The sequence below is a fragment of the Falco rusticolus genome, chromosome 9 (genome assembly GCF_015220075.1).
Source record: "Falco rusticolus isolate bFalRus1 chromosome 9, bFalRus1.pri, whole genome shotgun sequence".
Classification (NCBI taxonomy): domain Eukaryota; kingdom Metazoa; phylum Chordata; class Aves; order Falconiformes; family Falconidae; genus Falco; species Falco rusticolus.
In genome coordinates, this window is record NC_051195.1 from 29582326 (window position 1) to 29606453 (window position 24128).

General features: G+C 38.7%; 1 protein-coding gene across 5 annotated transcripts in view; it reads right to left on the reverse strand.

Annotated features, from left to right (window-relative positions):
- The window catches only part of BTRC (beta-transducin repeat containing E3 ubiquitin protein ligase), a 124019-nt gene that overhangs the window by 91990 nt on the left and 7901 nt on the right, over positions 1-24128 (reverse strand). For 2 of the 5 annotated variants that reach the window (XM_037399558.1, XM_037399556.1), the window contains exon 2: positions 15570-15638. The exons of 1 other annotated variant lie outside the window; for it this stretch is intronic. In XM_037399558.1, coding sequence (XP_037255455.1) covers positions 15570-15638 — 69 coding nt within the window. Of the gene's footprint in view, positions 1-4198; positions 4307-15569; positions 15639-24128 lie in introns of all 5 variants that reach the window. 2 more of the 5 variants (XM_037399554.1, XM_037399555.1) reach the window with 2 other exon arrangements.

Here is a 24128-nt window from a genome sequence, read left to right on the forward strand (position 1 = left end):
GAGCGGGGAATACAACCCAGGCTTGGTCGAGGACAGCCACATCTCCACACCAACGGAGTTTGTTGACTGGACACCCCATCTCTCTCCCAGTTAGAGACAGCACTACGCACACCAGCAAGCATTGGCTCCAAAGCCAAACAATTTCCTACAAATGCATTTCTGAGCATGCAGTTTGCCCACCCTGAGACTTTAGCTTTAACCTCCTGTATAACCATAAATAACATACTACTAGTCACATTAACACTGTATTTCCTGACAATAAAATGCCGACTTTTAAGGCAAAAATGTAAGAACAGGTTGAAGGAATTTTTCTAACAATTTACTGACAATGCTACTTCAACAAAGCTTCCACTTCCTATCACAAAAATATGAACAAAAAAAAATTTGAGAATTTAGTTTGTCTCTTCCTTACGGGTGCAACAGGCTTCCATGACTACACAGCCCATTTACAACTTTCATGCTCTCACCTGTTTCCAAAAGCAATCTCAGTCCAAAGAAAGGGGAGGCGTACATCATATCCACACTGCACAACACCAGGGGTGCTCCTGTTCACTTCCATTTGCCTAGCACAGCATGCCCATGCTTTTCTCAAGCAGGACACAGCTTTCTGTCCAGACTAAAGATGACACCCCTTGCTTCTGCAAAACCAAGCAGAAGTTAGTCCCCCTCATCTGACAAACCCTGACATGTAGTTCTTTATAATCAAGACCTTCTTCACTTCAAGTAAAGCAAAATGTGAATTTCTGGCATTCCTGAGAGATATCTCTGTATTCAACAAGATGCTGCTACCTCTGCCACAAAAGTTAATCCTCCTCTGACTACTAGAGTCTTTTACAGAAGTAGAGATTCAGCTCTGGCAAAATAAAGCTGACAAGACAATTCTTTCCTTTTTTACTTGTGCCTACAGTCCAGACAAAGTAGTAAAAGCATGACTCTCGTCCCATAAAGTTTACAATCTAAACTGGAGCTGGTATTTGTGATGGGTGTCAATTAGGTAAAAAAGAAGAGCTGGACTGTTCTCTGTGATTACGCTGGTACATAACCTTTAGCAAGATTTTTAAATTGCTCCTTAAGTCTCCTTGTTTATACAGTAGCTTACAGAAATAAATTAAATACTATGGTCTTCTGCAAACCTGGAAGGATTAATACAATCATCTCCTTGGCATATTTGATAGGTGTAATTGTAAATCAGAATTTTCAAAGAACTGCAACTACTAAAAGCAACATAAATAAAGCTTTGTGAGCCTGCACGGAAAAATATTCTAAAAGGCTAAGTATATTCAAATAAAAAATGTCATGAAAGCAGACACCTGTTGGCCACATCTGGAAAGTTCCAAAGCAGGTATTTCTAACAAAAATAATATATTCTGCATAAATTTGTTTTTTTTATTATTAAGAGAATCTACATGCAACCTAGTTTTCAGTTGCTTTGTAGAACAGTAAAATTTGGCACCCAAGCCACTGAAAATGGAATGGCTGGCCGCCTTCTCTTGTCAAAATACCCTCTTTGACCCCTTCCCACAGTGCCTTAATAGGAGTTCATGTTCCAATTTGCTGTCATCCTCCAACATGACCTCTATGAAATTCAGTTACACAATAGACTATCAGTTGCAAAGCTGTTTGAGATAAAAGTTGTTAAGAACCACCGTTTCTAGCTCTTTATTCACTCATTCAGGGGTTTAGCCCTAAAACCTTTCCCACTGTGGGAGGACTGCCAAACAGAGCTGATGAACCAGAAGATCCTGTTTTCACACAAGTATCTCCAATAATAAAAACACACAAAGAAGAAAAATTAAGTTATTGGACATATTAACAGAATCACCTCTAAATCAAATATCTGCCAATGTTTCCCATGAGGAGTCAGCAGGGATTTAACCGAGCTATTCAAAAAGAGCCTCTTTCCACATTTCTGCCTGAGCATCTGAAGGTAAGCATGTAAATAACTAAACAAATTCAGCAGTGACTAAGTAGCCTTCCAGATGGCATCTTCTCTTTTGCCACAAGCAAAGAACATTGATATGCTTCTCCAGTTACTTCAAGCTTGCTACAGAAAAAAGAAAATAATATGAGAAAATTTGCTGGGCTGCAAGGAAGTCTTCAATGCTTTCCTGAAGATTTGATACCAAAAAAAAGCATTAAAGAACGATGAAATATTGCAACATCACAGCTTCAAGCAGGCTCCAAACCACTCCGCATGCAGACTTCTGCAATGGAAAATGCAGAAGCCATGCCTCAGAGAGGGGAAATTTCTTCAAACCATTCAAGTTAATGGGGATCAAAGCCCATTGACAAAAATGGACTGAAATATGGATGACTCGCTGCTGCAGAAGCTGTTGCTGGCAGTTTAGTTTCTCTCTCAATTGGCACTAAATGCATTCTTCAACATAGCAGACAGTGAAGAGTACCAGTATCCCATTTTAGATGGCAAATGGGGCAGACTTCCCCAATTCCCATGGTCACTAAACACACATGGAAATGTCCCAAAATCTGCAGGAATGTAAACATCAAAAGTCCTACTACTCTCCCAAGAAGGCAGTACACACTGAATGGTTGTGCAGCTGATTCATTTGACCCCAGACATCAATGCACTGCATTAGCAGAAAAGTTATTGTTCATGTCTATCATTGGCAAGAACACACTGAGCTAAAAGAGGCTAATTTCCCTTCCCCTTTGTAATATATGCTTATTCAGAGTAATCAAAAATATTTCAAGTAAAAAAAAAAGGAGTCCCAGTTTGAGTTTAAAAACTGTTTTCCTGCTAAGGTTTTCTAAAACCTGAGCTTAAAGAGCGCTGAGATTTATTCAACAGCTGAAAGCCCAAAAAATGAGGCCCATCCGATTTAGTCAAATTATGCAAATCAGGATTAGAAGTAGGAGTCTAAACTCTGCCTGTTGTCTCCAGAGTCCTCTTAGACTAATAAAAAATCGTCTTCCTCCTCCCCCACAGAAAGCTCCACTAAAAGCTTGCTTCAGCAAAGGAGGCCTGGCAGGACACCTTCCAGAGCCCATCAGCGCTACTGCTGGGTCAGCAAAAAGAGTTGCAGCAAAATGATGCAAGACACTTAAACCTCCCAAGACTGATAGGATTATTTCCACAGTACTCTCCTAGCCCTCGAAGCAGGAAGTCAAATTCAAAATAATCTTTGCATGCTGTCCTTTAGAGGCAGATAATTAACTTTAACCAAACTGACTGAAAATTTCAGAAAGATTATAGCTTATTCATTACATCTGGTTTTGCAAGATGCTGGTGAACAAAACTCTCTGCCACAGGTTTGGTCAGCAGTAGCGTAATCCAGCAGCATAAACCTTGAAGTAAACGTTCATGCTACCATGAGCCCCAATAAACACACTCTATAGAGACACTCCTAAGGTTCCTCAGTCACTTAAGCTCACACATCTCAGAGAGAGTATCCAATATAAAAATAACATCTCTGCTGCCCGGTCTCTGCTGTTTACATGCACATGTCATCGTAAAATGCTTGCAATGATCTTCAGAGCCTTGTCTAGGTTTCTAGATGCTCACCCAATAGCTGCCTCTCTCTCTCTCTCCCCACAGAAGAGTGTGTGCATTTTGTAAGACTCCCTGGCCACCCGAAGCACCTGAACAGTCTGTTTGGCAGAAACCTGTCTCACGACAGAGCAAAGCTTAGATCTAACAAATTCAGAGACCAAAGAAAAAAATAAGTTTCCTTTATTTGCCTTTTGATTGACAGCTTACTCGTACAATAATTTTCTGTGATCAAGATGTCCAGACTACTGCTAACAAACCTGAAGTAAACAAATGCTGGCATCAGTTATCACTATGGCAATGAACCCACCCCCTCAGTCCTCTAAGTGGCAGACAAAATTTAGATAGAAGGGGAATCACTGCATGAATAGCCAGATTGGAGACTGTGTGATGGATACTGTTTGCCAAATACAATTAAGTGGTATATTTTTGACACAATTGAAAGCCAATGGAAAAGATGATGGTACCAAGCCAATTTTGACAAAATAATTATATTATATTGAGGTAATGTAAATGCCCCAGCACTGAGCTGCCCTGAATCTACACAAGATGGGTTTAAATACCAGAGATCTGCATGACATAGGCGAGGCAGGATGAAGTAGAATAAATGGAGGTCAAGCAAGCAAGTAAAGAAGGAGATGTACACATACACAGATGGAAAGAAAAGGAGCGGAGAGAGACAGAAAGTACCTGGAAAGCTGGGAGTGCGCCAGTCCCTGGGTTATACAGGCATCGCAGTGAGGGCATGCTGTCCGCCAGGCTGGAGCAGCCCAGCCACAGAGATCTGGGCATAGAGCACTGCAGAGAAAGGACAACTATGAGATGGGACTGTATGAGACAGGATGGCACAGATTACAGGAACTTTCAAGGCTTAGCCAAATGGCATCAACACAACTGCACCTGGCCTTAAAGACTGAGACATCTTTAAGAGAACACAAACTAGTGATGAGTCTATTCCCTGACAGAAGCTTTACAGATGTCACAGTAGCAAGAAAAAGGCACTATGGATCAAGAAAGTAAATTTCTGATCCACACACCAATGTGCAAGCTTTTCCAGTAACAAAAAGTTTCTTTCCAATTAATCAGACCTCTTCTTCATGCACAGCCGTGCTCCAGGCACAACACAAAGCAAGCAATTTTGCAAGGAAAGCAGAAAAGGAAATGACAACTTTAAATTTAATACTGGCAGGGAAAGAAAAGGTTTGGGTTTTGTCTGTAAAGGGGATAAAAGGAAAACCTGCAAGCCAAGGTGAACAGGAACTTGGTGACACTTTATAGGAGTTCCATGTTTCTGCTTGCCTTGTTATTTGTTAAATAAAATACAATTATTATAACAAATTGATTCTGTTCCTCCAAACAGAAACACAAAAGAGGAGCCAAAGCAGCCAATCAAGGAAAATACTAGCCATTTTGATAATTAAAGCCATTACCCCTGAAACATAGTGAGTTGCTTGTTAATTTTACACCACTACTATTAAATTTAGGGATATATTATGATAGAAATTGCTCTATGGGCCACAGAGGTTTTGATGCCATAAGCACTGCCGCATTTGTCTAATTACTGGCAAGGCAGGAAAAAACAAGTATATTTTAAACTGGCAGATAGCTAAGAAAACTGTAGGATATGACAGATTAAACATTAGAGATTTCAAACAGTCATACTCTTTTTTGCAATCCTATCTCTCCCCCCCCTCCCCCTTTTTTTAAAGGGGGATGGGAGGAAATCTGAGTGGAAAGGGCAGCTGGAATGGGTATGAAATGACAGCTGCCTTTTGAGCCACTGTTTCTTGCTGCTCTTAAGAGGGCTAGAAAACCTCATACAATCTAGCACTAAATTAGTATGTAAGAGGTATATAACCCATCCTTGAATGAGCAGAAAGGTGATCACCAACATCCATAACCTAGTACTGTACAGACAGGCACTGAGAGATTAACCCTGTCTGTCACCACATTCTTTGCTGTACTTTGTTGCAATTTACACTGCTGTTCCAGAAACACTATTACAAATTGCTGGGGAACATAACCTATACAAATGTGTTCATTAGAAGTTTATGATACCTCAAAATAAATTCCTCACCTCACTTTTGGTGTTTTGGTTTTTTTTAAAAAAAAGTCTTGACTTCACAAAAGTACCAAAACTCAAGAACTTGAGTACTTCATATCACATGCATTTGTAAATAATGCCCCTCCCAAAGACAAAAAAAAAATAAAATATCACAGCCGTAGTATAATGAGCCACAAAAATCTGAGCCATAATTCTGTCTGCCATCCTAACCTCCTATAAAAACACTCCCACATACAAAAACCTTCCAAATGCCAGCAATCTTTTCTTTGTAATACAATATGTATCACTGCAGCTATTAAAAGCTGTTGTGACAATCGGCCTTGAAAAAAACACATATACATGAAGTGGACATCTATAGTCAAGCATTTCACCAATTTAATAATACAATTACTTAAATCAAAGTTGTTTATTACTCTCCAAGAACATCACAGTAACAAGGGAGATTAACTACAGGATGGTACCTTTGATGATGCAGAGCAAATTCACAAGGTAAGCATCAGCTGCTTACCATTACCCACCCCATGATTCATAATATAATACAAAATAAATACAGGGTAATTTTTTTTTCCCCCCATACAGACTTATCAAAGTCTTACCCCAATCATTTATTCCCTCTTCTCAAGCCTTCCCATCCCTTGTGCTGGCTCAAGTTTTCATACTGTGATAATGAACTCAAAGAACTAATTACCATTAAAATTGATTGACAACATAAAAGAAGTTACTTTAAATACTTGTACTGACCGAAGCATGGAAAGACACAGAGGCAGGAAAAATTAGGACCACTCTTATCAGTGGAAAAGCAAGCTTACGTTGCTTTAAAGTTTATGTGAGATTATGGCTCAAGTCAGAGTCACCACAAACTGCAGGTAGGGCACTCCATTGTGCCAGGGTACTTACAACATAATGAAATGTCTTCCTCTAAAACTGCCACGATAGCAAAGGAAAACATTGGAGATCTATTCTGCAGAACTCTCTGTACCTCCAACAGATATCATTACTCACCCATGCATTCCCACTGCTTAGTATTATTCCAGAATTAGGAAGTATGTGGTAAAAAATTACCAACACCTTAAGTAACTTCCGAATCTGCCTCAGTATATAATAAAATTTGTATCACTGATACAGTTCTGTTACCAATTTTAAAAAATAAGTGTGAAGTTCCACACAGAGTGGGAGAAAATCTCATTCCTGTACTTGCCTTTTACCTATTGAAGGAAGCAGAGACGCTAAATTACTGGTGGTGACTGAAAGAGGCTTATTCACAAGCATGAACAAAAGGCCCCAGGTGCTTCAATAGAAACAGCTTGTGTGTAAATCAGATGAGTGACCCAACAGAACAACTTCATTTACAGCCTGATCTCTGAAAAATCTCAACAGCCTCTATCCCCATCCACTGAGCAAGCCACGCATCAAACACTCACTTTTGTACTGTCAGCTCCACAAACAAGGGACTGGCCTCAGTGTTCACTACTTGAAAGCTGACTGACAAAATCCTCTCCTGGACTCAAGTCAATCTACATTGATTCTTCAAAACAAAGACAGAGAGGCACGGTGGTTGGACCACAGCCAAATGGGAATGCTGATATTGCTTGCTAAGTGCTGGGCCAGGATGCAGCAGACTCTCTACCTTCCTGACTCCCGATTGCATTAATACTTGAGACATCTGCACAACTTTCAGACTCAGAGACAAAAAGCTTTTCACTTACAAAAGCATCTTTAGTACACATTGAGTGGCCTAAGATAGGGAATTATTTGACAAAAACACAAAAATCAGTTGGAAAAAGGAACTGTAAGACCCACCCCTTGAACTCTGAAATATAGGGAAATATATCTTCCCACTGCAGAAATATAGGGAACAGTTTCAAACAAGACCAGCATCCTCCTCCTGACAGGGGCTGGTACCAGCTGCTCCACTGGTGATTAAAATGGGCTTGCCCGATTTTGAATTAAAACAGGCTAGAAGCATTCACAGTCACTGGCTGAGCCGAGTGGGCAGTAACCACAAGCTGAAGGGAAGCCGTATTTTAAGCTATTCAATTATTCTTGTAACTATATTACAAGAACATTTTTGACTACATCAGATGTTCTGCCTCTAATAGCCTACCCTCTCTTCCAATTACCTGATGTCCTAAAGACAAATCTCAATACACACTCAATGACTAAATTTTTGCCAGTACTAAATATTGGTTATTTACTTTATTTGCTATTGCATTACTAGATTATACATTACCATTTCAGACTGTTGGGGGGGGTGGGGGGGTGGTGTTGGATTGTTTTTATCAAATTTGTTCTCTTCTAGTCCTTCAGCAAATACAATATACTAAGGGTAACTAACACAGTTTTAGTAAATTGTGTTACAGGTCAGAAATATATCACCTTGTCCTGTAAAATTAAGTGGGCTCTACATGGTGAAAAAAACCAAAACTTTTTGAACTACTACAATTTACAGCTATAGTCCACAGGTATGAAAACTCAAGCACACTGTACTGAACTCACTGTAGAACAAGAACAACAACAAAAAAAACCCCAAACAATTGTCTAAGGACATTTTCTTTACAAACACTTCAGAGAAATTAATTAGACAGTAGTACAGAACAACTGTCTTTAATTGTGGTGCATTTTAACATGATAAAGTATAATAACCTATTATCCCTGTCTGAACCCTCCCCTCAACTTTATGATAACCCCTGTGCCTAGAACACCTTTGATTTACAGGCAACCTGACTTATTTTTGCACATCTTCACAAGTTAGTGGCAAAGCCAAGAAGGAAACCACATTTTTTTCCAAGGGCTGATTTTTGGTCAACCATACATAATACTATTTCAAAGCTTTCCTAGTTCAGATTTACATCCCTTTTAGTACAGTGTCCACTGCATTATGCAGTTGAACTCTAAAGATAAACCAATAACAATTCTTATTCTCTTGGGACATGGGAATTAAGATCCTGTTCACCCAACATTCTATTTATGCTCCTTAATGAATACATGATACATGTTGACGAGCTGAAGAGTTTAAAAGCTGAGAGAAATGGGACTTCTTCTGGTTGGTCCAGTTGATCATAAGCCAGGGAACTGGCTAAGATTGTACAAAGCAAAACAGAAACACAAGTCGTAGTTATTACAAACAACAGAAGAGGGGAAAAAAATGCTAGAAATTCTACTACCCAAACTGGAGCAGATAAAACGTAAAGGATGCTCTGAAGAGTGTTAGAACTAAACACACCAGACCTAAGCTCGATATGAGGAGACAGATCTTTCCCCACCTCCTCTTTTCATCACTTTAGAAAGTGAATATGGGATGTTCACATTTTAATCCTTCATAATGTTTTATTAAACACACACTCAGATGTTACTAGAATTCTTAATATTCACAATTATTTTTATCAGATAACACAATAAATGGGAGAACAAACCCCAATACTTTTCAATCCCACTCAGATCCGCTTTTGGCCACATATTTAACTAAGCCCATGCCAAAAATATCACACACATCGCTTCCACATTGTGTCCAATGTGCACTATTCCTGTCACCACAGCATGGAATACATTGTATGAAACATATCAGATAAGGCAGCTGCTATTTACATTACAAATGTTGGTATCATGAAACTTAATAACAATTCCAGAAATTTACTCCTGGCTAAAAAGTGGTTTTGGTTCCTTTCTTTGGTACACTTTTCATCCTTTTGACCTCTCACATATATATATAAAAATGAAAAGGTATCTCTTATTTTTCCCTCTACAGTTCAGAGAGGTGTTCTCTTTGATTAAATATACATGATATAGGTAGAAAAAAAAAGAAAATAAATTCCTAGTGCATCTTGTGTACTTTCACAATTAAAAAACCCTGCCATACATACTTCGTTTTTTAGCTTGGGTAGCACTTGATCATATAGGCTTTTTATCTGAGAAAAAGGTATATGATATGGCTTCAAAAAACCCTGCAAAAATGGAATGAAATTTTTTGTTGTTTGTTTTAATATTAGTAGGTTTTTTTGGTGGGGCTTTGTTTTTTCTTTTCTCTTCCCCCCTATCCCAACAGTGGATACAAGGCATACTAAATACATAATTACATGAGAGAGCCACCCAGCTTTCCAAGGAGCCATTCCAGTGAATTGTGTAAATAATACGCCTTTAAAATCCCTAACATATGAATACAGATTTACCAGTTATGGAGCAGTTATATACCTGAGAGACAAGAATAGCCATTTTAAAAAAAAAAAAAATCCTGCCTAATTATGAACTTACCAAAGAGACTAGCATGGCTCAGAGCAAATTAATACTTTTATGACTTTCTTCAAAAGTTTTTTTGCCTGTTTTCATTTGAAAATAAGAAAAATGTTAAAACCTGTAAGTCTTAATTAAGCCAAAAACAATGGCCAAAATTCATACAGTTAAAATTTACACCTTACAGCCCCGACCACCATTCCCTGCACTTTAAACAGGATAATTCTTCTTTTGTCACTGGTAGTCTTTTTCTTTAAAGTCCTTCCACGGTAAGAAAAGGAATTCATAAAATAAAGAGGCAACTACAATACTCCTTGGAGTGCTACCATGAGAAGGATGAACTCCCAGGGTTCAACTAGCCCACAAACTGCCAGCTCTTCTAGCTGGCACATCGCGCACCAGAATTGTGAAGGGCAACATGCAGCTGCTGTCATAACCAGTGCTTTTCACAATTTCTCAGCTTCTACTGCATTCAGACATTTTGGTTGCATTGCCCCAAGCATGTATGGAAGACTATTAAAAGTGGCTTGTGCTCTTCTTTTGCAATAAAAGTAATAGAGCTATCTTATTAAAGACTCTTGAAGCATTTTCACAAACTGCAAATCAAGCACCCCAATATCTATCTCACTTAGGGAAAGCTGAGAATATGTTCCTGGGATGACTGTAGGATCCATCTTCAGAACAATTAGGTTTCACAAATCAGAGGCTGAAACATGCTACCAGGGTTCAATTGTAACATACTTCCTAGATTCCAAACATAGGAAATACCGGACTTCTTACACTGGTACAGATCACAGACTTCAGTGCAGCAGTTTTTCCCTTCAGCCTATGGCTCAGGGAGTTACTACATTCTGCAAGCTTTACTGTGCACATGCAGCTCAAACTGCTGTAAATCATTCCTTTTCCTTCAGCCTCCCACTTTTCATGTAATTGGTCAGTAAATTTTCCTTAACATACAAATTATGCAAACTCTTCTCTAATCTGGTAACTTCCTAGCTTACAGTAACTTTTTACAAGAGACTCCACCAACTACTCTTCAATATCAAAACCAAGGGACATAGAAAAGGGGTTACATATTCAGATTATCCAAATAATTTCTTACCTGAGTGGGGTCCAGGAGAATCAAATCACACCTTTTAGGTAAATGTTTGTGAGGAAATGTTTTCCCCAAAGAGTAGTAACTGGAGTTCAACCCCCAGGATTCCAGATCAACAGAAATCACACACCCCAGAAAGGTGCCAACTTCCCATCCATAAGGTGTACAAGATCCTCGGTTGCCAAGTGCTTGAGGGATTTTGTATAGATCGTATCTGAACTAGACAATACTAATGTTCTCATAATTACAGCTCTTTAATCCATGAAGCTGATAAATCTAAACCTGTGCACTTGCAGAGCTTTAAGATTCAGATGCCATAGCCTTCTTTAAGAAGTGTAACATGCAGAGACATGTGTGTGCTGCTTTAAGAAACACCAAAGATAGTGTTGTTAAAAGCAAGCCCTACCCAAACTTACAAAAGCAATCTCACCAAGGTCTAAAGCATGAAACTATCTGAAGGCTTAAAATAGAGACCTTATAAGAGCAAGAGCATTAGGCTCTTTCGTAAGCAAGAAAACACAGTTGCTATTAACCTTCATCATGTCCAAAGCCCAACTTCACAGCAATTCCAAGCAATTTAAAATCTTACCATGCCATAAAACTTAAATCCAATCCTTTGACACAAGCATTCTGCATGAATTTGGGCAGAGTAGCACCGCATTTCAGCTCCACATCTGCAGAGCAAGGACAACTGAACTACCCTGCCTAAGAGAGGTGTCAGAGACTGCATGTGGCCTTAATTATGAAGCTCTGACATATAAACAGCAAAAACTGAAACAACAGGGAGCCAATAAGAAGAGAATAGCGAATCATCTTTCTGAGAAAAAGCAAAAAGAGTAATATACCAACTGCTTAACCATCACTGAGCCTGAACAGCTATGAGGCTTTAAAAAATGCCCAACCCTACTCCAAGATATGGGTTGAAACCTCCTCAGCTTGGGACACTTCTACAACTTTGGTCCAGATTTTCATCACACAAACTGCAGAGAACAAACCTGTATTAGCGGAGAGATGAAATGGAGGTTTCATTAGATTTTCCCTCATCTCTAGTTTTATTTATTTCCATAAAATCTCTCAGGATTATTGTTATGTTATGCACCTACCACACAAAAGTGTTTCAAGGATAACTAATATGTCTGCATAGCACTTTGCATTCTCAAGCAACTATAAGAGTGTCAAGTATTAATAATGAACTGCAGAAAGAAAGTTTATTTCTACTTTCCACCCAAGGAATTAGTATCTAAATTTTTAAAAGCATATGTATCCACTGAAAATAGAATATATGTTTTAGAAGTTAAGGAGGAGATGCTAAATGACAAAATTAGAAAACCAGAGTATTTCCAGAATCATTGCATTTTTCTCCTAGGAAGTGCAATTCTAGTGGGAGAATCCTGTTATCACCACAGTCCTGGTTTTTACACTCTTTTTCCAGCTGACTTGACTGAAGTGCAGACCATTAATATCTGAAGTGCCTTGTTTTGATTATACTGGCCTTTGCTGGTACCAATCTAGTTAAGGTAGCACCAAGAATTTCCAGCATAAAACACATTTACAGGTTTATAACTTTGCTCTAAAAATTCTACTCCAAAAGACAGTGGGAGGCAGAAAGACTCAGATGAGTACATTATATTACATACCCTATGTGATGCATACTTGCTCACAATGGTATGCAAAGGGGAGGAATTAGCTTTAACTTTGAATTACCATGTTTCACAAACCACTTAAAATGATACTTCTAATTTCCCCGTTTATGTAATCAGAATAATGTTTTGTAAGTGTTTCAGCTAATTAAGAGCTTAATTTGCCCAATTTCCGTTCGGCTTAAATCATAGAAAACGTCAATATAATATAGGAATTGGAATGTCATGCCTATTGATCATATTTATACAGAAACATTCCCCCCTTCCTCCCCTTAGAAGTCAATTGCAGCTTGTCTTCAAAGGGTCAACATCTAGGTGATGAGATGTTACAGACTGCTAGCAGCACAACTCTGCCGTTCAAAGAAAGGCTTGAATGAAGATCGAGGCTGAATAAATTACCTGTAGGTGTTTGCCTTTTTGTAAAAGACAAACTCACAGGAAACAGCTGAAGACAGCTTTGCAAGTTACTTAAAATGCTATTCTTAAAGCAACATGCATTCCTGGCCATTGGTATTGTATTTCCTCCAGCCCACATGGGACACAATACAGCTCTCCACTGCAGCACAGCAACATTAAATATAAAAACCTGCCATTAAAGGGCAGAGGGTAATGACATCAGTGTGGGCGACCCATGCTCAGGTAGTGTTCAACTATTATCCCCAGTTTAAGTAGGCTGAAAATACGCAAATCCAGCCAGCACAATTTTTAGATAAAATTGTCAGTTTTATTGTTATTTATAGTATGTGTCCAGTCTTGCAGAACTCCATCTTCCTCCAGCTCATCTGTAATATAACCTGCTTTTAGCTCACATTAATACAATGTGTTACTGGGATTCTTCTCACATTCTGTGTAAGTCTGGCTGCAGATCAATACTCAGCTATGCTGACGGGGGGGGGAAATAATAATAAAAAATCATTATGTTAGGACCCTGTTAAAAACAGACACCAGGAGGATAAACCTGATGCACAGCCACCATTCCATCTGGATGCATACATGATTACTGCTTTTAAATACATCAAAGGTGGCTTTCTTTCCAATATACAGTTTTGAAGAATCTAGAAGTAAGACCTTGGGTATGTATCCCACACCAAACTGGTCTCACCTCAAAAAAAAATTAACCTCTCTGCTTCTCATGAGTACTCTTGACCAAAAGTTTCCACCCTTTGTATCAGCCCCCTTACCCAGATACTTCCTATAGTGAAATCACAGCACTTAAATTGGAATAGCAAAGCTCTCTCCATGACAGCATCTGCTGATGACAAGCTCAGGTTTATAACTTTTCCTTGGATCAAGGAGGAGTAAGAGGATTTAAAATAAAGGCTTCAGAACCAATAACAGAAAACCTACAATCAAAAAGAAAGCAGCCATACAGAAAAATATTTTTTAAAAAGTAAGGTTTTCTATTATTTGAGGTTGCCTAGTATGAAAGTCTCCTTGGAATAACTAAGCATTTTGAGGTTATTTTTTTTTCTCCTCCCAGTATTTTCAGAATCAAAAAAGCACATATCCCACCTGCATCAGAGCACTGGTAATATAACACAACAAGAACAAATGCTGTTTGCCTCGGAAGTAAAAGAAAAACAGAACAGCCACACAATCCTCTTCCTATTGTCCTCCCGACCTACCACATAAGTAACAGAAACTGATGCCATGCCCCATAGGTCAACAAACTTGAGCTCTGTGAGACGATAATTGCAGAGTTGAGATTCCTCTGAGACACCTTGCCTCCAGCTCAGCAAAGTTTAAATCAAGAAAACATCAGCTTCAATGTCCCAGCTGACCTTCACTAGTGTGGACTTGGGGCAGGGGGGAGCGGAGAGAGAGAAATGGTCTCTCTGAGAGAAATCCAAAGTACGCTTCACCTTTGCAACACATCACTCACCCAAAGAAATGGTTTGCAAATTAATACAGGACTCAATGCCCATCTCTTCACAGGTGTTCAAGCTCTTCTCAGTTTCACAGAAGTCAATGTAAGTTGACAGCTGTAAGCAACTTGCACAAATAAGTTACTTACTACTTGTAAGATACTGAGACAAGACTGGAGAGAATCAATGCCATCCTGTTAGCACCTGCAATGAAAACTCTTGTGTTTTAAGGGGTTTCGCAGCTGTAGTTTTTCACTCTCTCCCACTCCGTTCAAGTGACTTTGCTCTTTGTTTCTGTTGGGGTCACAGTACTATAGAACCCTTCACCACCCCATTTCGTCATTTCATAACTCCAGTTGCCACGACAACAGGATGCAGCTTATCCGTGCTGTTTTCATATTTTCAGTTTTCGTTGCCATAACACCACAATCATTTTGGCTTTCTACAAAAACAGCAACTTTAAGCTACGTATTCTCAAGGATGCAGGATTCATCAGATGTGTATCTTCATGAGAGAAGGGGTTTGTACAGGCAATTTGTAAATTAAGCTATTTTTTCTGAAAGGGGATTTTTCACTCACAAAAGTGAAAAGCTGACAGCAATTGCTAGAGGCAGACTGCTGAGACATCTAAAGCCTGGCCTTTAATAATAGCCAGAGTAATATAGCACTAAGCCACTTCCAAGTGGGGAGTCCCCATAGTGTCAGATTGTGTCAAACTGCACAATTGTTATGTGATGTAAGTGTCCATACTTGTTTCACCCAGGCAGATCTGAATTAGACGCTAGATGCAATTCTCTTGAGTTTTAACCCAGTGGCCTCCCCATTATTACCAGCACCACCACCATGCAGCTTTGTGTTTTAAGGCCCATTTTAATTCTGTAATTCGAGCTGTTGTTGCCGATTTGTTTTCAGACTCTGACCCTTTTCACTTTCAGATGACTGCATTTTGAACTTTTATTTACAGGAAGTGCACATTCATAAGACTGGTGAGATAATGTTATACAAACACAGCATGCATAAACACAAAACAGTGATGGCTATGAGGGGTATCAGCTAACATGGCACCATAACTTCATTACACCCTCATTTATGTACTTCACTAATGAGACAAGCACAGGTATCCAACACGGTCCCTCACATGAGATGAATAACAATAATACAGTCCAACCTGCTTTAGCCATGCTTGGTATCCAGAAGATATAAGTTGGAATCCATCTTTTGGCATGTGTATTCGGGGCTAGGAGAGAATAGACATAAAGAGAGACCTCCTTTTACACTGGGACCTAGCTAACCTAGATCTAAGTTCTGGAGCATTTTAAACGATGCAGATTTTTTTTTAAGCCACATATGAAGGTTTAGTCCCCACATTAGTTCTTGTTTACTCCTCTGGTATCAGCTGCTTCAAGAACACTTCTCTAATACAGCCACCACCATTTTTACAATTTCCACCATTTCACATTTCTCATTGTATATACATATATATAAAAATAGGTTTTTCTTTAAAATTTCCACACAAACGCACTTGGATAAGCACAGCCTCTGTGGTGGGTGCAGTAGCAAAGACTAATGGTCATTAATGCTTTTGCCACTACATAAAGCTAAATGGTGTCAAAACAACAGTGGTCAAGCTATGAGAGTATTTTTACTGCCACCATCCTCAACATGGTCAGACCAGACATTGGACAACACGAAAAAATTAAGGAAAATCCCCAAAGAGGTGCAGCCTTAATACAGGGGTAACAGGAAACTATATGCACACACAGCCATAAATTATGCCTCAAACTGGTAAAACAAATATAACATTCTCCTCATTTATTGTTTTCATGATTTATCAGGTTAAGGAAAGAGCAAGACATCCAATTGTTCTGGAAGCACAAAACATATAGCATAACTTACAGCTAGAAAAAAGAACGTAACAAAGAAATGAAACATTGCCTGTCACGATATATTTGCAGTTTGACGGTATTTTCACAATCAAGTGGATCCAATTGTACTCCCCCCTCTTCCCAAAAAAAGAAGATACTCAGAAACCAAAATCACATCTAAGCAACAGGACGAGACTGGACATTTGCAGACACCAAGTCCAGAGATCTTTCTTGCTCCTAGAAACTACTTCACAATCCCTTTCTTAATTCACTGTACTTCCCTTCCAAACTAGTAGATAAGTGCCCCTACTGCTACTTCTGGAAGGCTGGAAAAATCTTTCTAATTTTCAAAATGGCTCTATTCAAGGTGAGTTTATTCCCACTTGTTCTTGTGTCAACAAAATGTTTGGTTTGTACAAACTGTGTCCATCTTGGTACTTGCAACGCTAAAAATACAATTGGTTGGAGAGGAAAAATGTTTCACCACTGAATGCCAGACCTCCACATCTATCGTGGGGAGGTAGTCCAGCCTTGGAATTTGAAATCAAAACAAGAACAAACTAAAATCTTGTCTTTAAAGAGAAGTACACATACAGGATTTTACAATATACATTGAACATTAGTTATTTTTGCTTCTTTCCAGTTTAAGTTTAAATCCTCCTGCAAAGCAGCAGTAAGATTACGCCCTTGTGTCCTAGCCAGTAATCTCAGTTAAACATGAAATTTAATAACCACCATTGTGCTGATTAATTAAAGTCAAGTATATCTGGTTACTGCAATCACCTGCTGAGTTTGGACTTGCAATGCTTAATACATTAACAAACTATGTTTTAGGGGACTTCTCACACAGCTAGAAGCATCATGCTCTTAGACTCTAATCCTTACTTCAGCACTAACTTCATGGGTGGTTAGTCTCTCTACCACTGTAAAATGAGGACAACACTCATTTAACCCACCTCACAGGTTTGCTGAGAGGAACTGCTGACATTTCTACATGCTTTGAAAATGGAAGAAACTATATGAAGTGCTATGTATCTAGCAAGAACACTACAGAAACACACATTTTACTTCCGGCTCAAGTGCTACAGTTGCTTTTTCAAAGTAGCACAGCACAGTATACCTGCCAATGCAGGGGCGGGGAAAGCCTTTATGAACAAGCAAAAATAATGATCTTTTGAAACCACAGTGACAGAAGTAGAGCCCCCCCAAATACTGGTCTTTAATTTACCTAGGTTCACACACCACATTGTGAAAAATTACTTCATTTCTTTGTTTGTCACCTAACCTACAAATTCAAGGATAACATTCAAGCTTTCTCTTAGGACTGACAGGCTCCTTAACATCGGTAAAGCCCATCGGTCCAGAATAGTTTGAATTTAAGCCATTTAATTTGGAGACCCTGGTCCTGCAGATATGTATTAACAGATCTATTGCCATCAACAGGATTACTCTCATGCAGAAGTGTCTCCAATATCAAAGATAACACTGTATTTCTATTTAATAACTCTTACCAACACAAGTTCTTTGTGATTTCAACACAAAGTTGCTCGAGTAATAGCAATAAAAGTAATCAGGACTTTCAGCAGATTAGCAGCTACTGTAAATTCTATTTCTTAAGGCTGACAAGTTAAATATACAAATAGGAGAAACTAAGACCCATCACTCATCCCTCAACGCTGTACTTGCAAAATCTTTGTACATCTCCTTTATATTTGATGAACCTACTACCCTCATCTAAGAGGAAAATAAACTATATAGAAGCAAATTATACCGGTATGAGGTATGTCACTACCCACATACTTTTGATTATGCCATTAAAGTGGGATATTTGCACCAGCCCCTATTCACATGAAATACAAACACTGATCGAAAAGCGTAATTTAATTACAATCTCACAGAATCACCACTGGCTAAACATTTACAACTGATCTCCTAAATTCTGAAGCTCTGTGGTTCTCCTAGGCACATTGTGAATGGCCCCTAGGAATGCATTCTTCAGCCAGACAGGCACTTAAATAAGTATATCTGATTTAAACATTCTCAACTTCAGTATCCAAATAAGAGCAGACAACTACAGAATGACAGAAGAGGAACCCATATATGCTTGAGAGTTTAAAAAATAAAATAAAATTGCCCCTTTTCCCCCAGCCTTTAAAAGATGTGGGACACAGAACTGCCTTGTTCGAAAACTGTACTATTTTATCAATCAACACTAAAATCTTCCACAATTATGATCTATTCAAGGCAATTCTATCAACAATACAATTAATTGCCCAGCAAGATGCACTCATTTTTGTATCTTCATGAGCACACGCCGTTTATGCTCATGGTTCAATATCATTCATAAGCACAGTATTTTCTCTTAGCATCTCCCGCAGCATTTACCATGACTAGAAGTCAGGCTGCTAGGGTAATTTTATTTTCTAATTCAGTAGCCACAACAGAGTTTGGTTTCCTCAAAAAGTGACTCTGGAAGCACTCTAACTGCTAATTTCTATCATGCTATTTTGTGAATATTTCACATTTTTATCTAGGTGAGTGACTAATTTGTACTTTCTTTTCCAAGACATTCACATTTATTATTGATGACTGACTTTAAAAATGAGCCTTCCACCACTGCAGATGGTTTATTCCACAACCATCAGCAACTTACTATTCTGAAATGCAATTTTACTCTGTGTGAAATGAATGCCTACTTTCTCTTTAGTCTTTTTGGTGGCCACAGAACTTGTCATCTATATACTACCCACATACTAAAATTATTATATATATTGCAATTGCCTATAAACCTGTGAGCCTGAATAGCTTGCTTTGCTCATCTTTTTTTCTGCAACTCCTGACTTTGTTTCCTTTAGTAATCTACTCTTCCATTTTTTATCCATTTGATTTCTGCAGTCCCTAGCAAGGCCCAGAACAACAGAATGATTTCTGAGAACAAGTCAGTAATTTAAAATTCAGTGGTACCCTCTTCCCTTTCCTACAAAGGCTGATTTTTAGAGGACATTTAATTACAGGCCTGAGTTCCTATTTTCTAAGCCTAAACACAACCCCTGAAGGCTTACAATATTTGAGTCACAGCTGGAGCTGTGGTTACTATACAGTTTAAATATCAGCCTCTTTACTGTGCAATTTGTTTTGAAAATCAAATCAGATGCCGTGTCATAAACAAGTGCTAATTAAGTACTGAGCGGAAATTGGGCTTTTTTGTGCAAGAAGGGTTCTTAAATATCTGCATCTTCACTTCCATAAGAAAAGATAAATAAGTTAAGAATGATAACTATAAAAGGAAATCTACTACAGTACTTGCAAGGCAGTACTGCTGCTTCTCCATTTCATCTACTTCCATGTAGGAAAAAAAAAGGGGGGGGAGACCTCTATGAAATATATATGTACTAAGGATCTTATGAATCTGATCATATAACCCATAATGCTTCCTTTTCCCTCAGAGAGGACATTCACTCTCTGTTTCCATCACATACGATTTAAACAGGCAAGCTAAACCCATCTCTCTCTGTCACTGCAAAGCAACAGTGAAGCTACTTATATTTTCATTCCTTTTAAGTTATGATCTACACACAGTATTTATTTGACGATAACATTGCATTCATTAGATATAACACCCTGTTTGATAAATATCAAGTGACGAACAGGAATAATGCATTTTAATACTCTGAAGGTTGCCTCTGAGTAACAATATTCACGACTCCATTAACTAACAGGCACTCGGCTACAAAGACAGAATTAAATCTGTCAGTCACTGACGTGAGAGGGCATGGCCAGTTGCACTGAAGATTGTCCAGTTGAGATGACTTCACAGCAAAAGAAAATATCCCCTGTGGCCTAGAACTCGTTAAAGAGTTTGTATGCATTACAGCAATAAATTGAATTCCTACTACAAAATACACAACTTCACGGCCCAAACAGATACCTTACTCCACTGCCCAAAGCAGTATTCAAAATACGGCACACTTAGATCTGTGGACTCTCAACAAAACCAAAGACAGGATTTCAAAATCATTCATTATTACTAGAGAAAACCATGGTATCTCTGATTCTAAAACAGTAAGCTGCCAATATTTAAGTGTGCCCTTTGTGATATTTTGTAGAAGGAACAAACAAACACTGTCAGGTGACTCGGATCTCAGTTTGATACAAACTCCATCAGAAGGACACAGCACCGTCAAACAGTAGGCTCCGACTGTCTGCAAACTTAATGAGTTCACCACACACGGTGAACATGGCTACCCCAGTTCTTAGTGAATCTGTTCAGAGTGTGTCAACAGAGATCAGCTCTAAACCAACTCAGGCTGGAGAATGTCTATTTATATTCCTTGACAGATAAAAAGATACAAGTTTTTACATCCTTCAACAGCAGCAGATACCAGGAAAACTACCTGTGTAACATGAAACACCTGGATAGCTTCTTAAGGGCTCACAAGAGTACTAAACTACAGTATTCAAACCCAAATGGAAACCTGTGACAGCACTCCATTAATCTTTGGACAAAGTAACAGCAAGTTCTGCAAACACGCTTTCTATATAGCAATGTAAAGAGATCCTCTTCATGCCCATAAGTAAAAGCATGGCTGATTTTAAGTCTGAAATTCAAGTCCTATATTCAGCCTCCTTCAAGACTGCAAGCTCTGTGGTGAAGAGAAGCTACATTTCTCTCTCCCTCTACCATCTGAACTTGTGCCAGGTAAGCATCCAACAAGAACACTGGCATTCACAGTGCAAGTGTTATGTATAAAACAAAAGCTGGAAGCTTGTCTCCAGATCAATAAAACGTTTCTTTTTTTAAGTCCATGGAAAAGTCAGAAAGCTCACCTGGATTCTGATTTTTTTTTACTGAGATTTAGATCATCAGGTAGAGAATTTTCTATACTTGAAGAAAAAATACAGCCAAGGTGAACAAAATCAAGAAGTCTGGAAAACTATGATCTCCATAATCAGCAGAGGAACATACAGGACTAACTTTCACTTTTCTGATTGCCCCTGCTGAATTTTAGGTAGTGGACAAAAAAGGCATGCAGAAGAGACAGGTTACAGGTCTGTGCCCAGCTATCCTGGAAGGAAATCTGCAGTTCACAAATGAAGCTGACAGATTTGTAAGAGGAATATGTTAAATCTCCCTTCCTGATCTAAACGCCCTGTACCAAGCTCAGCTCTACGACAGTTCTCAACTCTTTGGGACTGGCACAAGATGTAAATGTTCCTTTGCTTGGCTTAACCAGAGGAAACTCCTCCTTAAAACACAAAGAAGCCTGTTGTCTTGTAGGACTGGGATACAAGAATGAACCGGGGCAACAGAAGTAGCTGAAGACACCTAATGGGCAGCCTCCGGTAGCATCCCCATGCAGAACAACTATCTATAAGACGACTAACCAGAACAAGTCTAAAATGTTGCAGAAGTGACTGACCAACCCTTAAAAAGCTAAAACACCAAAACACAAACAGACAAACAGTATGTCCTGCCTCCCAAGAAAGATAATCTACTGAGACTGCGTACCGGTAACTATTGCCAAAATGAAGCAATCACCATGGGAGACGCAAGTAAATCTACTCCCAATTTAGAACAAATTAGAATTAGTGCTAGACTAACCCAATCTTCTTCTTTAAGAAGATCACTGAAGTCCAGACAAATTAGAAGTAGTTAAGCATTTGAAAGATGTCATGTAGGAAGTTACTAGTTAAAATGGAGAGGATTAGGATTAATACCAGAGTGTAAGGAGGATAAGAAACTAAAAAGGGTAGAGGATCACAGGTTATTCTGAAAAAGGAATCATCAAGCTGTACAGAGATTGATCCTTGTTGAAATTCATTATTAATCTTGAAATTAATGATAAAATATTCTCACTAATGGCTAAAAAAACCTGGAATTGCCAACGTGCTAATGAAATTGGCTGAAGACAAAGTTAAGAGACATCACAAATACACAGGACACAGCATCTTGAAGATCTGGGTAACAGAACCAACACAAGATGTACACAAATTAAAAAGTAACATTACTTCCATCATAAACTAGGGACTCAGTAACTGAGAAGAGGGGAAAATGCTCCGGGATATGTTACTCATTAGATAATGATGGTTCACCAATAGAATACAGCCATGAAGATGGCAAATACTACTATAGGACACTGTATAAAGTGAAAAATTCCCAGAAGAGCGAAATCAGGATTACTTCTTTTATACAAGGAACCAGTAAAACTTTTCCTGAAACATTCTGTCTAGATCTGGTCATTCATGTTCCAGAGAGATTAGCCAAATCCTACAGCTGTTTAAAGAGGTATGCTAAGATGATCAAAAGTTATAGGAAATGTCTTATGACACAAAGAAAAAAAAATAATGCTGGTTTAGCTTGACCAGATCCAGCTCAGAGGAGGATGTGATTATTTTCCACAAATACATGCAAATGAACACAGGGGAGCAAGAAGAGCTGTTTCAGCTCAAGGACAATATTGGCACAAGAACAGATGAGAATGAATTAGCCATGAATGAAGTTAAGCTGGAAAACAAGAATGAGGATTCTAGCTTTCAAAGTAGTCACATTTTGAATAGTTCCACAACGGCATAGCAAAGAAAATTCCACTCAAGAACTGCTTTGAGTAGCTTGCAAAGGGGACTAGAGAGTACACCGTCGGCCAATACCAGACTTGAACCTTTGCTCCACAAGACCTGTTCCAATCCTGTGCAGAGATTTTTTCTCTCACTGATGGGCCCTGTATTGTTCTGCCTCTGCATAAAGTCTTATTTTAACGTCAGTGAGATACAAATATACATCTTCTTGCCAGTTTAAAAAACAAAAAAAAGCAACACAACAAAACTTTCAGGACATCTATGGTTGCTTGGAAACAACAGCTGTGACAAAGTACAAGAGCAACACACTTCACTGGAGTCATCCCAGTCAAAAGAAGAAAAAAATATGAAAAAAGTTACAAAAAGAAAATAAACAGGGAATGTAGAGTTTTGTTCTTTTGAATGTATTAGAAACAGAAAACACCTTCCGTCACATTTGAAGAGGATGTTAATGTTGTTTGGCTTTCATCAGAAAACTGCTGAGATGCTTCCAAGACCTATCCTCTAAAACAAGATTGATCCATCGTTTCTTGAGACTACACCCACTTTCCATTGTTCCAATTTCCAGATGAATGACAGCTGGCTGCATTTTTCAATCCCATTGAGAGTTTGGCATATAAAACAGAAGGGCATTGAGCAGACCCAATGAACAACCCTTCTGGAGAATTGCCAGTATCTTCCTAACAGACAGAATTTGAGGCCAAATATCCATAAACTAAAAGCAACTCCCACATAAACACTGCTCCATTCTGCATCACTCACAATAAATTACAAACGATGTGTGTAGAGAGGGAGAGTGACTATATTGCATGATGGACTTCCATGCTAGACTATTCTTCTCCGAAACAACTAGAGACTGTTTTGGTTGCTGTATGGGCAAGCCTGGAAATGTTATGATTCTCTTTTCTAGTCAGACTACAGTCTAGCCCTGCTTTGTATCCGAGCAAAGACAGCCATCACCTTTGTCCTCCATCCTCCTATATTTGAAATAATACCTTACAATCTGCAAGAATAACTGTGTCCTTAGCTGGAAACATCAAGAGAGGACTCCTCAAAACAAACTGGGAGAATCCACATGTAGGCACAAAGCCAGCTTATGGAAAAATGACACCAGAGTTCTTCGCTGGCTGGTATCTCTCCCTTTCTACAATCTTCTTCAGATCTATTTTGCTCCAGGTGCTTCTAAAGATGGGCCATCTAGACTATAGCTGGAAGTACAATTATTACTGTTCAGCTAACATACGACTGCACTTACAAACTTCTTAATTCGATCATAGTAAGTCCCT